At 38.3% G+C, this 16,568-nt stretch overlaps 1 protein-coding gene across 4 annotated transcripts in view; it reads left to right on the forward strand.

Moving 5' to 3' along the window:
- SCFD2 (sec1 family domain containing 2) overlaps positions 1–16,568 on the forward strand; it is a 409,841-nt gene that overhangs the window by 15,066 nt on the left and 378,207 nt on the right. For all 4 annotated transcript variants that reach the window (XM_007180800.3, XM_007180802.3, XM_057547228.1 and 1 more), the window contains exon 2: positions 1,168–1,336. In XM_007180800.3, coding sequence (XP_007180862.2) covers positions 1,168–1,336 — 169 coding nt within the window. The remainder of the gene's footprint in view (positions 1–1,167; positions 1,337–16,568) is intronic.

A 16,568-nucleotide genomic window follows, 5' to 3' on the forward strand; every position in this document is an offset into this window, starting at 1 on the left:
CATATATAATTGTGAGCAAGTTACTTAAACTGAATCTTCTACTCTGTCAATGAGCATAATAATACCTACCTATTAGAGTTGTTCTAAGAATTAAGTGGATAATAAATGTACAGTATGGAAGTTAATACCTGGTACGTCATAAGCTGTCAATAAATATTAGCTATTGTGACGAAGAAGATGATGGTGCTGACAATGATTCCTTGGATTTCTGGTTTAGTCTTTTCTACCTAGTTCTTCTGTGCAATTAATATGACATGGCAAAAACAATAGATATAGACATGAGGAAGTAAAATATTAATTGATTTGAAGTGGGTGGGATCAAAACAAGTTGATTTGGCCAGTTCCACCCATTGTTGGAATCATGTCTTCCAAGCATTGATGGCTTTTGGAAAGATAACCTGGTCTCATGGAAAAAGCATTAAACTGTGTCATTGGTCTTGAATTTTAATTTGAGCTTATTAATTCATTTGTTATTAAAAGAATTAATATATGTAAAGCACCTAAAGCAGTGCCTGGTACACAGAAAGCACTGTATAAATGCTTTTATCACTGCAAACTGTTACTGTTCATTCATTTGTTCTTTCCTTCATCTAACAAATAATTAGTGAGCCTACTAGCTGCCAAGTTGCCTGCTAGACATGGTGGGTAGAGGGTGAACTAGATAAATGTGGCCATGATGAAGCTAAACTTCTAGCAAAGGGGAGATCTGCTATTCTTGGTCAGGTCTCTAAGCCTTTCTGGGTCTTAAGGTCTTATCAGTAAAATAAAGAAAATCCTTTCGGCTCTAAAATTTCAGGATAGCGTCGTCCTATCACGCCATTTACCTGACCTTCCAAATGTTTATTATTTATTTATCCACTAAATACCTATTGATGCCTACCATGTGTAGGCACTATGCTAGGTGCTGGGAATCACAGCAGTAACCAAAGCAGACACAGTGCCTGCTCTCAGGGACCATTAAGTCCAACACACAAGACATACATTTTGTAGGTAATTGTGAGATTGATTAGTGTTACTAAGGGCAGAATGTTAGGTTTATGTTATTGATTTGTGTAACAGAAGCTAAAAATGGATACTGTTTTTGATAGAAGGGGTATTATAGAACATTAATTTAGCTGCTTTTTCCTCCCATTTTGTGAGTTCATATTTTCTTGTCTGCTTAAACAGGGGCGGTTGGACATCATGGAGACAACTTGGTGGAGAAGATCCTTTCAGTGCTTCCCCAGCTTCCGGGCCACACCAATGATGTGATGGTTAACATGGTGGAACTCACTGCACTCCAGGCCGAGGAGGAGAATCAGAATATGGTTGCACCCGGCTGTCTCGCACAATCCAAGTAAGATGTGTAGTTTTTTCTCTCATCCTTTTCCTTCTCTTCCCTTTTCTTTCTCTTGTAGATTGTTCCTGTAGAAAGGAAACAATGAAGAATCAGTCTGGTTGAAAAATTCATAGTGGATAGCGTTTAGAAAAAAGAATTTTTTCTTAACTTTGAAATAACCATATTCATTAAACAACATAAGCCAAAAAGTATGGAATTTTATAGAGGTGTCATTTGGATATAATATAAACTTGTTCCCAGGGTCAGCTAAGTGAGTCAATTTATGCACCCACAGACAGCTTCACATGGAGTTGAGGCTAGGCTTACTCAATTTCTCTTTCCCAGTTGACTTTCCCACATGACTAAAATACTGCCCACATAACTCTGAAACAGTGCCATCTCTCTATATGTAAATGATATACTCTTGGGCATCAGTGGGAAATGTTTTTATTTCTACGTATACTTTTTCACATGGTTAGAGAAACCAGAGAAAGAAGATGGGGTACTGTATGTTATGCAGAGTTCCAAAAATAAAAGAATATTTCTCCAGAAACATGACAATAAAAAGAAACAATAGTTACCTTTTCTACTTTGTCCTTCATCAACAGTTCTTGAGGAAAAAAAAATATATTAGAAGAGAAAAAATGTGTGAGTATCCGTTTCCCTTATCTCCAAGTTTTAAAGTTTTAAACAAAACAGGACCTTTCAGCCTTACAGTTTCCAATCTTAACAGTAACAGATACATTTGGAATTTCCTATCATATTTGGAATGAATTTTCAGCTCCTGAAGTTTTCAGCTTTTTTGTAGTTAGTTAGTGACATTTACTGGGTGCCCAGTGTGTATGGGCCAGTGTGGGAAGAAAATAGAAAGTTCTGTACCCTGTCTTTTTTGTATGCTTATGCACACAATAAAAGCAAAGGCCCTGTGTTCACTTTGGCAACATGTATACTAAAACATAGGCCTGAGGGCTTGAAGCTATGCAAACCCAGAAGTAATTATGGTTGGAAATATTTTTAGCTGCTCAGAGGGCCATTCAAAAGTTAATTATTAAGGACTTACTATGAGCCTTACTCTGGAGTAAGTAATATGAAGGACATAGAATAATATAAAATGTCATTCTTGCCTTCAAGGAACACTTTTCTTATTCTAGTCATGATTTAGACACAGGTACAATTAAAAAACAGTAGAATGATATGAAATCAAGACTCATGTGTCTACTACAGATTATAATTCCTGTAAGTGAAGTAACAGGTTAATGTGGTCTTTGTAGATCAGTGTGGGCTTTGTGGAAATGGCGGTGTTTGATTCAATTATGTCTTGAAGGATTTAGAAAAGGAAAGAGGGCTAGCATGAGCATAGGTGTGGAAACAAGAACGGTCAGGGCCTAATGTGATGGGTTGTGAGGAAGAAGGACATCTCACTGGACACCACTGCCATCAGCTCTATAACATTTTTCAGGACTTACTGTGTGCCAAGCACACTTCCAGGCATTTTACATTTGGGAAGTCATTTAAGTTTTAAAATAACCCAATGAGATAGGTGTCTTTATTCCATTTTACAGATAAGGAAGCTGAGGCAGAAAGACATTAAGTAGCATAGCTAGCAGGGTGTGGAGTTAGAATTTGAGCCCAGAATGTTTGATTTCCAAGCCACTGTCTTAACTTATATGCTGTGTATGCAGGGGCCAGAGAATCTAGGCTCATGAATAGCTATAAAGAGACATGAGAGAGAAAAATAAGGTTACTTCATGATTTAATCTGGGGAGGCCTATTTGTTCAACATAATGGTTACACAAACAACAGAAATCAGTTTTGGCTAATTTCAGCAAAAAGGGAATTTATTAAAGGGGATTGGAAAGCTAATAGAATCAAAGGAAGAGCTGTTAATCAAATTTTGTAAAGGACTATACAGTTCCAGGGGCCTAGGGGGCAAGAACTCAGGAAAAGCTCTTCAAGGCACTGACACCAGAGAGACTGAATTTTAACTGCTTTCTGTCTGGAGTCATTCTGCTTATGAGTCAGATTCCAGGGGAAAAGGCAAGATTGGCCTACCTTGGGCCTTGTGGCCACCCTTTGCCCAGTGGGGGTCGGGAGCAGTTCATACTGACAGAGTTGTGTCAGGATCGGATGGCATGGCAGAGGGGTGGTTCTTCAAAGGGAAACTGGAACATTTATCAGAAGAAAGGGAAAGGGATACTGGGGCAGGCAGAAACAGTAGATGCCCCTTAATAATAACAGCACACACTTAAAGAGGACTTACTGTGTAACAGGCATGGTTCTGAGCACTTTATGTAGAGTAACTTATTTAATGCTCACAACATCTCTGTGAGGTGAGTTCTACTATCATCCCCTTTTATAGATGAGGAACGAGGTTAAGTAACATGACACACACAAGTGATTGGGGGCCTATATTTGAACCCTGGCAGTTTGGCTCTAAAGCCAGTGCTTACTGTTACCCTATGCCACCTCCACAGAAGCCTAAGATAGTTACAAAAGGAACATGTGAGCTCCCCAGAGAAGGTGGCAAAAGAGAGAAGAGTTGAATCCATCATTTTAATGAGCAGGAAAAGCAAGTGAGTTCTGAGAAGTATAATATGACAAATGTAAGAATCAAGACATCTCTTAGATCTACAAGTAATATATATATATGTATTTTTTAATTAATTAATTTTATTTTTGTCTGTGTTGGGTCTTAGTTGCTGCGCACGGGCTTTCTCTAGTTGTGGTGAGTGGGCACTACTCTTCCTTGCGGTGCGCGGGCTTCTCTTTGTGGTGGCTTCTCTTATTGCGGAGCACAGGCTCTAGGTGCACGGGCTTCAGTAGTTGTGGCACGCGGGCTCAGTAGTTGTAGCGTGTGGGCTCTAGAGCACAGGCTCAGTAGTTGTGGCGCACGGGCTTAGTTGCTGCGTGGCATGTGGGATCTTCCCAGACGAGGGCTCAAACCCATGTCCCCTGCATTGGCGGGCAGATTCTTAACCACTGCGCCACCAGGGAAGTCCTACAAGTTATATTTTGATTATGGCCAATTTATTTAACCTTGACTCCTCAACATTCTTTTTACCCCAAGCTTAGTCCAAGGCTTAAACCAAACCAGTCCTGGAATCCCATTTTCCTTGCCAGTGGTTGCTTTAGAAACGGGGAGGCAAAAGAAAAGTCTTCTTAGGGTTTCTTGGTCAAGTTTCTTTGCTTTTGAGAAGAGATTCAAGGAAGAGACACACTTTCCCTTTCCTCTTACACTTCTCCCCCAACTCCCAGAACTCTGATGTATATCCTGAAACTGCGACAGACCTTGTTGCTCACAACCGGAAGTTGAAGGTAACACACTGAAGGTGGTGTGGCCAAGGGTGCTACGGGCAAGAGCAGCAGTGGGTTACAGTGAGGTGTCTGGACCTCGTATTATGTAGGAGAGTATGTTTCCTTATTAAGTCAAATTGACTTGCTCTTGTCTACTACTTGCAACCAAAGTCATCCTAACTGACACACTTTCTGTACTTCAGCTATAAGATGAGGGCATTGGCTTAAATGACTTCTAAGGCTTTTCAGTTTAAAATAAAAATTCTTCTCAACTGAGTACCTGCTGTGACTCAGCTCTGCTTCTGAGCACTTGAAACTAAGCTCATTCATATGTATTTTCCACTCCTGGTCTTTGTTTTTAGTGGGTGCCTTTTTCTCTCATTAGACTATGAGTGAATGTTGCCATGGAATATGAGTTTTCGGTGCCATTCAAGTATGAGAGTGTGGTCATAAATGTCAGAGGAAGTGATGAGTTCTAGAAGGATCTGAAGAAAGCTTTAAGGAGAGCAAGTTTGGTGAAATAGTGAGACCAAAAGTCAGGTTGCTGACGATAAAGAGATAGGTAGTGAGAAAATTGTAACCAAATAAAAGTATACAGCAATAGTTGGGAGACAAAAAAAGGTACTTTCTTTACAGTTGCTTTGAAGACTGAGGGAATTGTGCTGATTAATTTCTTTGCAAAGAGATATTGAAATAAATTACAGCTGTCCTAGTGTATACTGTTCTTTTGTCAAAATAATAATAATCACTACTATCACCACCCCCCAGGAAGTTCTTAGTGAAATGAGTGTGAGGCTAAAAAAGCTAGTACTAAAATGCAAAACAGATGGGTGCTTGTCTGCAATGGAATAATCTTTAGAAAGCAAGTCTCTGACTAGGATTTAAATCTTGACAATCAAAATTTATTGCTAAAATAATTTTTATAAAAGGTTGTTTATAATTATAGCAATTAAAGTTACTGCCGATGCAGATGAAAAATTGATAACTTAAGTGCATTATAACATGGCTTTCCAGTTCCTGTGCATTGGTCCCTGGATTATGTGGAATATTTTGTCCAAGAGGAGGCAGAATCTTTTCTGTTCTTATGTTTTCCTTCCGCTGAACTGGGTTTCTATTCTCTGCCCCAGCTCCAGTCTCCTAACCTATTACTTTTTCAATTCCTGAAGCACCCTTACCCTGGTGCCTCAGGGAAGTCCCTAAAAAAGCAATATTTTAAGTCCAGTTTTCTTGTTAACTTTTATGTTGGAGGTGGGAATGTTTTTTTCTTAGACTATAGAGCAATGGAATAGAGTAGATCTTAGAGTAAGAGACAAATGCAGCAGTGGTTTTACCCTAAACACTGATGAGCCAATTTTTTGTTAACTTTCACATTATTAAGTAACCTGATAATGGTATATATTAAATCGCTAACTCAAAGTCAAAAATCATTAAATTATCGGGGGCTTCCCTGGTGGTGCAGTGGTTAAGCATCCGCCTGCCAATGCAGGGGACACGGGTTCGAGCCCTGGTCCGGGAAGATCCCACATGCTGCGGAGCAACTAAGCCCATGCGCCACAACTACTGAGCCTGTGCTCTAGAGCCCACAAGCCACAACTACTGGAGACTGTGCTCCACAACAAGAGAAGCCACCGCAATGAGAAGCCCGCACACCGCAACGAAGAGTAACCCCTGTTCGCTGCAACTAGAGAAAGCCCGCGCGCAGTAACGAAGACCCAATGCAGCCAAAAATAAAGAAATAAAAATAAATAAATTTATTTAAAAAATCATTAAATTACCCCTAAATAGTGATAATTTTTTTTTCTTCTTTCCGTGGTTTCCAAATACCAATTAAATATTACTGTTAAAGACACTAACATTTTTCAGAGGGAAGAAAGGTAATTTTTATTAGAGCAGAATCAGAGATACTACTTTGATTTTAAATTTACCTGCAGATAGAATTACTGAACTCAGATGGAAACATTAAGTAACTGTATATTTAGTGTTGACTTTGAGGTGAAAAGCCAGCACACAAGAGGGTGTGTCATCACATAGCAGTGTTATGAACGACCTTACTGTTGGTACAGACTGTGGGCATCTTCTCTTCCCCACTTGGACCTCCCTGCAAAAATGACATTTTATGTTTTTACTTTTTAAGTAAACATTGCAAATTGAGTAGGAGAAAGGCTTACCTCTTCTCAGCTTACAGCTTGCTATATTTAACTTTTTTCAAGGAATTCTAAAAATCATCTAGTCTCAGTTACAGGTTTAGAAAACAGAATTGATGAGTAATTTGTGGGTGGTGGGGTGAAATAAAGCAGGGTTCTTTTCTGCAAATGAAGGGATAAGAGTGTCCACTAAGAAACAGTTAAATAATTTAGTATGCCAGAGACATTTAAGTTATATTTCTTGATAAAGAATTGTTTAATAGTACTGTTCAGAATTTTTAAAAAATGCATGTTAAGAAAAGAAGGTTTGAAGGTAGAAATTCTTGTTCTACAGTTGCTCACATACATGGTATTTGTTAGTTAAGGAATGTGCAGGCAATCCCCAGAATCTTGTTCATATTGAAAAATTTTAAATGATTTGTGGTTTCCATGTTGTGAGAAGACTGAACTCTGGGTCACTGTGGCTTTGGGATCCATAATCTAAATGGAAACTATGACTCCTTTAAATAAGGCCAGGACCGCTCTGCAGTTAGCTAAAATGGAAAAGGAGGAATGGAAAGACTCATTGCATTTGAATGACAAGTTCTTAATTAGGTTGATGTTCACTGCCAAGCAAAAATCCACAAGTTTAAAAATCTGACTCCTGGTGAGTTAGCCAACCACAGCCTTTATTGGGGTGCTTCTAAGTCTTACGTTATAGTATAGACCAGGGTGTATTCAACGGTGTGCCAGGATTGTCCCATAGCTCTGGCTATAGCTTCTCTCCTCTAACACCTGCTGGTATTCTTGTCCGAGGGCCCTTTTCCTTTCTTTCTTCACTCTGCGTTGTATTAACAGTGTCACACTGGTGATAGGGGTGGGGGGCTGGGATCAACAAGGTGGGGGTAGGCATCCTTCTAACAAAGCTGGAAGGAGGATAAAGTAAGAACTAAGAACAAGGCAATGGTTTTAGCATTGAAAGAAGGCATTTTGGGGGCTGCAGGCAGATGAGGTCTGAAATCCAGGAAGTTTATTTGAATAAAACATCATGGGTGGAACTATGAAAGCAAATCCTCTGAGCATGTAAATGTGTGTTGTAGGTTTTTTTTTTTTTTGGCTGCATTGGGTCTTTGTTGCCGAGCCCGGGCTTTCTCTAGTTGTGGCGAGCGGGGGCTACTCTTCGTTGCGGTGCGCGGGCTTCTTATTGTCGTGGCTTCTCTTGTTGCGGAGCACAGGCTCTAGGCGCACGGCATTCAGTAGTTGCGGTGCGTGGGCTCAGTAGTTGTGGCTCACAGGCTCTAGAGCGCAGGCTCAGTAGTTGTGGTGCACGGGCTTAGTTGCTCTGCACCATGTGGGATCTTCCCGGACCAGGGCTTGAACCCATGTCCCCTGCATTGGCAGGCGGATTCTTAACCACTGCGCCACCAGGGAAGTCCTGTGTTGTAGTTTTTTGGTTTTTATTTTTTTATAAAATTTGTTTTCTTGCAAAGCAAGTTGAGAGATGAGATTTTTTTTTTAAGTCTTTATTGAATTTTGTTACAATATTGCTTCTATTTTATGTTTTGGTTTTTTAGCCATGAGGCATGTGGGATCTTAGCTCCCCAACCAGGGATCGAGCCAGCACCCCCTGCATTGGAAGGTGAAGTCTTAAGCACTGGACTGGCAGGGAAGTCCCTGTTGTAGTTTATTTATCCAAAATATTTGTTAATTGACCACTCTGTGCCAGACACTTGATGAAGACAAGATCTCTGCCCTCATGGAACTTACTCTAATGGGGGTGACAGACAACAAACAGGTAAACAAGTGACTATATAATGTCAGGTGAGGATAAGTGCTATGAAGCAAATAAAGCAAGGGAATCAAGAGTAACTGGGTACTGGAGGTGGTGAGGAGGGGCATGGAGGAGGTAGAAAAGGCCTTTCTGAGGAGATGTCTTTCAAGCAAAGACCTCAGTGAAGTAAATTGTAAGCCTCGTGGATATCTGGGGCTAGAACACTCCAGCCTAGGGAAAGGACTAAGTGTTCAAAAATAACTCATTGTGGTATTAATTTGCTTTCTGCTAACCGCTCATGTTGTTGAACATCTTTTCCTGTACTTACTTTCTATCTGCATATCCTCTTAGATAAAACGTCTCCACATCTTTTGCCCACTTTCTAATTGGAATTTTTTTAAATATTGAGGTTACATAAGCCTTTGTCAGATAAGTGATTTGCAAATATTTTCTTTTAGTCTGTAGCTTGTCATTTCATCCTCTTAACAGGGTCTTTTCACAGAGCAGAAGTTCTTAATTTTGATAAAGTTCAGTGTATCAGTTTTTCCTTTTATGGATTGTGCTTTTGGTGTCAAGTTTAAGAACCCTGCCTAACCCTTATTTTCACTTCATTGAATCACTTTAGCACCTTTGACAAAAATCAGTCGAGCATATTTGCTTGGACCTATTACTGGGTTTTCTATCCTATTCCATTTATCTGTATGTCTGTCTCTCTAGCAGTACCACACAGTCTTGATTACTATAGCTATACAATAAGTCTCAAAGTCAGGTAGACTGATTTCTCCATTTTAACTTCTTTTCAAAAATGTTTTTGCTATCTTAGTTCCTTTGCCATTCTATATAAAGTTTAGAATAATCTGTATATATAAAAGTATTGTTGGAATTTTGATAGAAATTATATTAATAATTTATATAGCAATTTGGGGCGAGTTGACATCTTGACTCTGTTGACTCTTACACTTATGAGAGAAATTTGGTATTTCTCTCTATTTAGTTTATCTTTGACATTTTTCATCAGTGTGTTGTACTCTTCAGTATACAAGTCTTATACAGTATACATTTTTTTAAAAAAATAAATAAATTTATTTATTTATTTATTTTTGGCTGCGTTGGGTCTCTGTTGCTGCGCACAGGCTTTGTCTAGTTGCGGCGAGCGGGGGCTACTCTTTGTTGTGGTGCATGGTCTTCTCATTGCAGTGGCTTCTCTTGTTGTGGAGCATGGGCTCTAGGTGTGCGGGCTTCAGTAGTTGTGGCATGTGGCTCAGTAGTTGTGGCTCACAGGCTCTAGAGCGCAGGCTCAGTAGTTGTGGTGCACGGGCTTAGTTGCTCCACGGCATGTGGGATCTTCCTGGACCAGGGCTCGAACCCGTGTTGCCTGCATTGGCAGGTGGATTCTTTTTTTTTTTTTTATTTTTATAAATTTATTTATTTATTTATTTTTGGCTGCACTGATGTTTGTTGCTGTGCACGGGCTTTCTCTAGTTGTGGTGCACGGGCTTCTCATTGCGGTGGCTTCTCTTGCTACAGAGCACAGGCTGTAAGGCTCTAGGGCGCCCGGGCTTCAATAGTTGTGGCACGTGGGCTCAGTAGTTGTGGCTCATGGGCTTAGTTGCTCCATGGCATGTGGGATCTTCCTGGACCAGGGTTCGAACCCGAGTCCCCTGCATTGGCAGGCGGGTTCTTAACCACTGCGCCACCAGGGAAGTCCCTGTATACGTGTTTTTGTTAGATGTATACATTAAGTATTTCATTTTTTGAGTGATTATAAATGATATTGTAATTTTATTAGTGTCCACGTGTTCATTGATAGTGTCTAAAAATATAGTTGAGTTTTTAATGTTTATCTTATATCCTACAACCTTGCTGAATTCACTTGTTAGTTCTAGGAGTTTATCTGTTAGCTTCCCTGGAATTTTCTGTGTAGATAATCATGTTATATGCAGATAAGGTCAGTTTTATCTATTCCTTTATGGCCTGCATGCTTTTTCCTTTTAGCCTTATTGCCCTGGCTAGAACTTCCAGCATTATGTTGAATAAGAATGGTGAGAACAGGTATCCTAACCTTATTCCCAGTCTTAGGAGAAAGGCCTCAGTCTTTTATCTTTAAATATAATGCTAGCTGTAGGTGTTTTAAAAGATGTTCTTTATCCATTAAGGAGGTGTGCATCTAGTTCTATTTCACTGAGAGGTTTTTTTTTTTTTTTTTTTTTTTTTATACAGAGAGATGTCAGAGGAGCTAGTTAGAGTAGCAAGTATTTATTTATTTATGGCTGTGTTGGGTCTTCGTTTCTGTGCGAGGGCTTTCTCTAGCTGTGGCAAGCGGGGGCCACTCTTCATTGCGTTGCGCGGGCCTCTCACTATCGTGGCCTCTCTTGTTGCGGAGCACAGGCTCCAGACACACAGGCTCAGCAATCGTGGCTCACGGGCCCAGTTGCTCCACGGCATGCGGGATCCTCCCAGACCAGAGCTCGAACCCATATCCCCTGCATTGGCAAGCAGACTCTCAACCACTGCGCCACCAGGGAAGCCCGAGAGGTTTTTTTTTAATCATGAATGGGTGTTGAATTTTGTCACAGTCTTAAAGATTTTTGCATTCATTTTTATGAGAGATATTTGTAATTTTATTTTTTGTACTGTCTTTTTTTAAAATAGGGTAATACTAGCTTCATGAAATGAATTGAGAAGTATTCCTTCCTCTTTAATTTTCTGGAAGAGATTGTGTAGAAATAGTATTAATTCTTAAATCTTTGGTAGAATTCCCTAGTGAAACCATCTGGGACTGGAATCTTCTATTTTGGAGTTTTTAAATTACAAATTTAACTTGCTCAATAGTTATAAGACTATTCAAATTATCTATTTCGTATTGGATGAATTGTGATGGTATATTTTGAGGAACTGGTGTATTTCATCTAAGTTGTCAAATTTATATACACTCAGTCCTCTGTATCTGTGAGTTCCGCATCTGTAGATTCAACCAACCATGGATTGAAAATATTGGAAAAAAAATTCCAGAGAGTCCCAAAAACGCAAAACTTGAAATTGTCGTATGCTTTCTATCTTTAATTGGTGTATTTAGATCATTTAAATTTAATGGAATTGTTGAAATGTTAGGACTTGAGTACGCCATTTTAGTTTTAGCATTCTGTTTTTTATCTCTGTCTTTCATTTCTGTTTCTTTAATCTAACCCTCCTGTCAGTTACTTGAACATTCTTTAAGAATTCCATTTGATTTATCTGTAGTGTTATCTCTTTGTATAGTTTTTTCAGTGGTTGCACCAGTTGTTACATTTTTTATGTACATAACATCACAGTCTATTGGTGGTGTTATTTTAGCTGTTTAAGTGAAATGTAGAAAGCTTACCATGCCTTATTTCCCTTTACCGTCCCACACTTATAATCATCTTAATATTTCCTCTACATACATTTAGAACTGCATCGGTATTAAAACTTGCTTCTCTTAGTTTAGAAAACTCAGAAGAAGGAATGCTTATTGTATTTATCTATATTTTTGCTTATTGTTTTCTTTCTTCATTGTGTTTCAAGATTTCCTCTTTTTTCTTTCCTTTTTAGAGAATTTCCTTTAGCCATTCTTTTAGAATAAGTTTGCTGATGACAGAAGCTCTTAGTTTTCATTAATCTGAGAATATTTTTATTTCCCCTCATCTTTTTTTTAAAGAAATTATTATTATTATTAATTTATTTTGTTTATTTTTGGTTGCATCGGGTCTTAGTTGTGGTACGTGGGATCTTCGTTCTGGCATGCGGGATGCGGCATGCAGGCTCTTCATTGCAGCGTGTGGGCTTCTATCTAGTTGCGGTATGCGGATTTTCTCTCTCTAGTTGTGGTGGACAGCCTCCAGGGTGCGTGGGCTCTGTATTTTTTGGTACGCGGGCTCTCTAGTTCAGGCGCACAGGCTTAGTTGCCCCGTGGCATGTGCGATCTTAGTTCCCTGGCCAGGTATCGAACCCACATCCTCTGCATTGTAAGGCAGATTCTCTACCACTGGACCACCAGTGAAGTCCCTCCCCTCATCTTTGAATGATATTTTCACTGCATATATTATTCTGGGTTAACAGTTTTTTTCTTTCAACACTTGAAAAACGTTGTGCCCCTTCCTTCTGGCCTCCATGGTTTCTAATGAGAATCCACTGTCATTTGAATTGTTTTTCCTCTATAGATAAGGTATCATTTCTCTTAATACTTTCATGATTTTTCCTTTGTCTTTAGTTTTGCGAAGTTTAATTATGATGTGTCTTGGTATCGATTTCTTCGAGTTTATCCTGTTTGTTGTTTGTTCACTTAGCTTATTGTATCTGTAGATTTATGTCTTTTGCAAATTTGGGAAGTTTTCAACCGTTATCTCTTCTAGTACCTTTTCAGCTCCACCTACTTTCTTCTTCTGGGATGCCAGTGATAGGTATATTAATTTCCTATTGCTGCTGTAGCAAATTACCACAAATTTAGTGGCTTAAAATAACACAAATTTATTCTCTTGGAGTTCTGGAGTTCAGAAGTCTAGAATCAGTCTTGTAACCCTAAAATCAAGGTGTTGGCAAGGCTGGTTTACTCTGAAGACTACAGGGTAGGTTCTGTTCCTTGCCTTTTCCAGCTTCTAGAGACTGCCTTGGCATTCCCTGACTGGTAGCCACATCATTCTAATCTGAACTTCCATTTTCACATTGCCTTTTCCTCTGCCTCTGCCTCCTCTTGTATCCTTCTTATAGGGACTATTATGATTACATTGGGCCCACCTGGGTGGACTTTTTAACTGAAGCATTATTTATAAAATTGTGAAATGTACAAATGAAATCATATGGTATGTACTCTTTTGTGTCAGGCTTTTTTCGCTAAGCATAATATTTTGAGATTCACCACATTGTTTTTATCTCTTTTTAATGCTTTATAGTACTATTCCATAGCATGAATATACCACAGTTTGTTTAGCTGTCTTAAACCTCGTCTGTTTCTGGTTTTCTACTATTATGAATACAGTTACTGTGAACATTCTTGAAGAAGTGTTTTGGGGGAGATACACTGTCATTTCTCTTACATTTTAGTGGAATTGCTGCATTACAGGGTTACTATTTGTTTAGTTTTAAAAGAAACCACCAGATGTTTTTCTAAAGTGTTTGTACTATTTTACACACTTAGCAGCAACACGTATGGGTGCTGGTTGATCCACATTCTTGACAAGATTTGGTATTGTTCATTGTTTTGGAATGAATTATGTCTCCCTAAAATTTATATGTTGAGTCTCTAAACCCTAGTACCTCAGAGTGTGACTGTATTTGGATATAAGGCCTTTAAAGAGGTAATAAGTTAAAATCAGCCCCTTAAGGTTGCCCTTAATCAAATATGATTGGTGTTCTTATAAAAATAAGACCTATATAGAGACACCAGACACAGAGAAAGGCATTATGAAGATGTAATGAAAAAGGTGGCCTTCTGCAAGGCAAGGAGAAAGGGCTCAGGAGAAATCAGACCTGGTGTCACATTGATCTTAGATTTCTAGCCTCCAGAACTGTGAGAAAATAAATTTCTGTTGTTTAAGCCATCAATCTGTGGTATTTTGTTGTAACAGCCTGGGCAGACTAATACATCTATCATTTTAATTTTAGTCATTCTTGGGGGCATGACATGGTATCCCATTGTGGTTTGAATTTGCATTTCCCTTAGGACTAATGATACTGAGCACTTTCTCATGTACTTATTATGTGGCGAAACTGGAACCCTCATACCTTGCTGTTAGGAATATAAAATGGTGCAGCAGCTATGAAAAAAAGTTTGGGAGTCCCTCAAAAATTAAACCTAGAGTTAATGTATGACTCAGCAATTCCATTCCTAGTTATATACACAAAAGAATTGAAAACAGGTATTCAAAGAAAAACTTATACGTGAATTTTCATAGCAGCACTATTTCCAATAGCCAAAAGTTATAAAAAACCAAATGTTCATCAAAGGATAAATGGATAAACGAAAGTGGTATATCTATAAAATAGAATATTATTCAGCCATGAAAAAGAATGAAGTACTGATACATGCTACAGTGTGAATGAACCTCAAAAATATTATTCTGAGTGAAAGAAGCCAGTCCCAAAAGGTCACATATTATGTGATTCCATTTATATGAAATACCCAGAGTAGGTTAATCCATAGAGATAGGAAGTAGATTAGTAGTTGTCAGAAGTGCGGGGAAAGTGACAGAGGAAAAGACTGCTAAATGATTATGAGGTTTCCTTTAATACTGAAAATGTTTTGGAACTAGATGGAGGTAATGGCTGTACAACATTGTGAGTGCAATAAATGCCACTGACTTGTGTACTTCATAATGGTTAATTTAATGTTATGTATATTTCACATCACTAATAAAAGTAATTGAATAATGTAAGCCATGGTGAGAGATACTTAAATAATCTCACATTCGGTTCTTTAATACACATTTAGGTTTGGTAGATTATATACTTGTTTTCTAAATATTTCAATTTCCCTCCTTTCCCTCTGGTTACTCTCCTGCCGCCCCCAAGCAAGGCCCCCCAAGCAAGGCCTGGCCTTATTGTTTGTTTGGGCCTTTGGTGTATAGGCTGAAGCCATGCTTTAAGAGGTAACACGTGGTTGACATCTCTTTTTCTTTGTCTCAACAACTCGTGATGTTCATCCTGAATCCTGGAGTGAAGATGAGACAGAGCAGAGCTCAGCCAACTCTTAGTAAACCTAAAACAAGAGTGGAAATATACCTTTGTTGTTGTAAGCCTCTGAGATTTTTGGAGTCATTTATTATCACAATATTACCTAGCCTCTCTTGATTGAAGCATCAGGTAATAAAATACCAGGGTGGTAGAATTTCAGGTGACTTTTATCTCCTTTTATATTTATGTATTGTCTGAATTCTTTTAAACATATCATTTATATATTCAGAAAAAAACAATAAAATTGTATTTATTGTGGAAAAATATTTAAAAGTTGAAAAATAATTAGGAGAAATATTTTTGCTAGTTATCTTCCATATGTTGTTAATAATTATTCTTACCGATAAACTATAAACTCACAGAAGTTACAAATTTCACTTTACGGAGTGAATGCAGTACCCTCAGCACTTTGGAATTTTTAATAAATTATGATTATCTGCATTTATAATTCCAAATATTTTCCCAAAGTGATATCAGTTTAGAATATTCAGTGTCTGCTTAATGACTCAGTTTAATCAAGTATTTTCTAAGGATATACCCTGGGCAAGAGCTTCCTCTTATCTAACATTATGCCCATTTTCATAACTGACAATTAAATTATTCTCTTTGGCAAAAGCACTGACCCCAGAGTTTAGATTTCTCTATATTTTTTCACAACCTAGAGATTTTGGTCTTCTGGAGAGAAAACAGTATCTCATAAGGGTTTAGTGTGCATCAGAGATAAGCTGTTTTACTTAAGTACTTAATTCAGTCATCCAAACAGTCCTTAAAGTGAGTATCACTTTTATTTTTGAAAGAAAAAAAATCTTCACAGAAGTTACTAACTTGTTAAAGCTTACAGAGCTGGCAAAGCTGTGCCCTGGATTTTGAGCCCAAGTTCTAATTACAGAACTCTTCTTTTTTCTTGTACAAAAAGCAGCCTCTATATTTGTACTTTGTTTACAGAAGGCTGTTACTTTATATGTGGAATAATATCACTTTATTTTCCTGTCAGGATTATCCTTACTTTTTTTTTTTTTCCTCTTTTTCTGGGATTTTATCACTGAGTGTACATTGCATAACTATTCCAATTATGGCTTTTCCAATATTATAATTCAATTTTGATAATTGCTTTATGGACAGTATTAACGGTGGAGTGAGAAAAGGGATTTTCAGGATATAGCCCCAAACTGTTATTGCCCAACACTAGTCTGTGACTAAATTTCTCCTTTTCTGTGAGGAGCACAATATAAGAGTTTCTGAGGGCTTTACACAATTTAGAGTTTGGCTTTATTGTAATTTAGGATTTTCTTTGCTTCAGGGATGCCCATGCTTTAAAAAAATGTCAAGTTCCACAAGGAAGAAGCCACAGGTCTTCAGTGCCTATGTTTTGTAC

The sequence above is a fragment of the Balaenoptera acutorostrata genome, chromosome 5 (genome assembly GCF_949987535.1).
Source record: "Balaenoptera acutorostrata chromosome 5, mBalAcu1.1, whole genome shotgun sequence".
Classification (NCBI taxonomy): Eukaryota; Metazoa; Chordata; class Mammalia; order Artiodactyla; family Balaenopteridae; genus Balaenoptera; species Balaenoptera acutorostrata.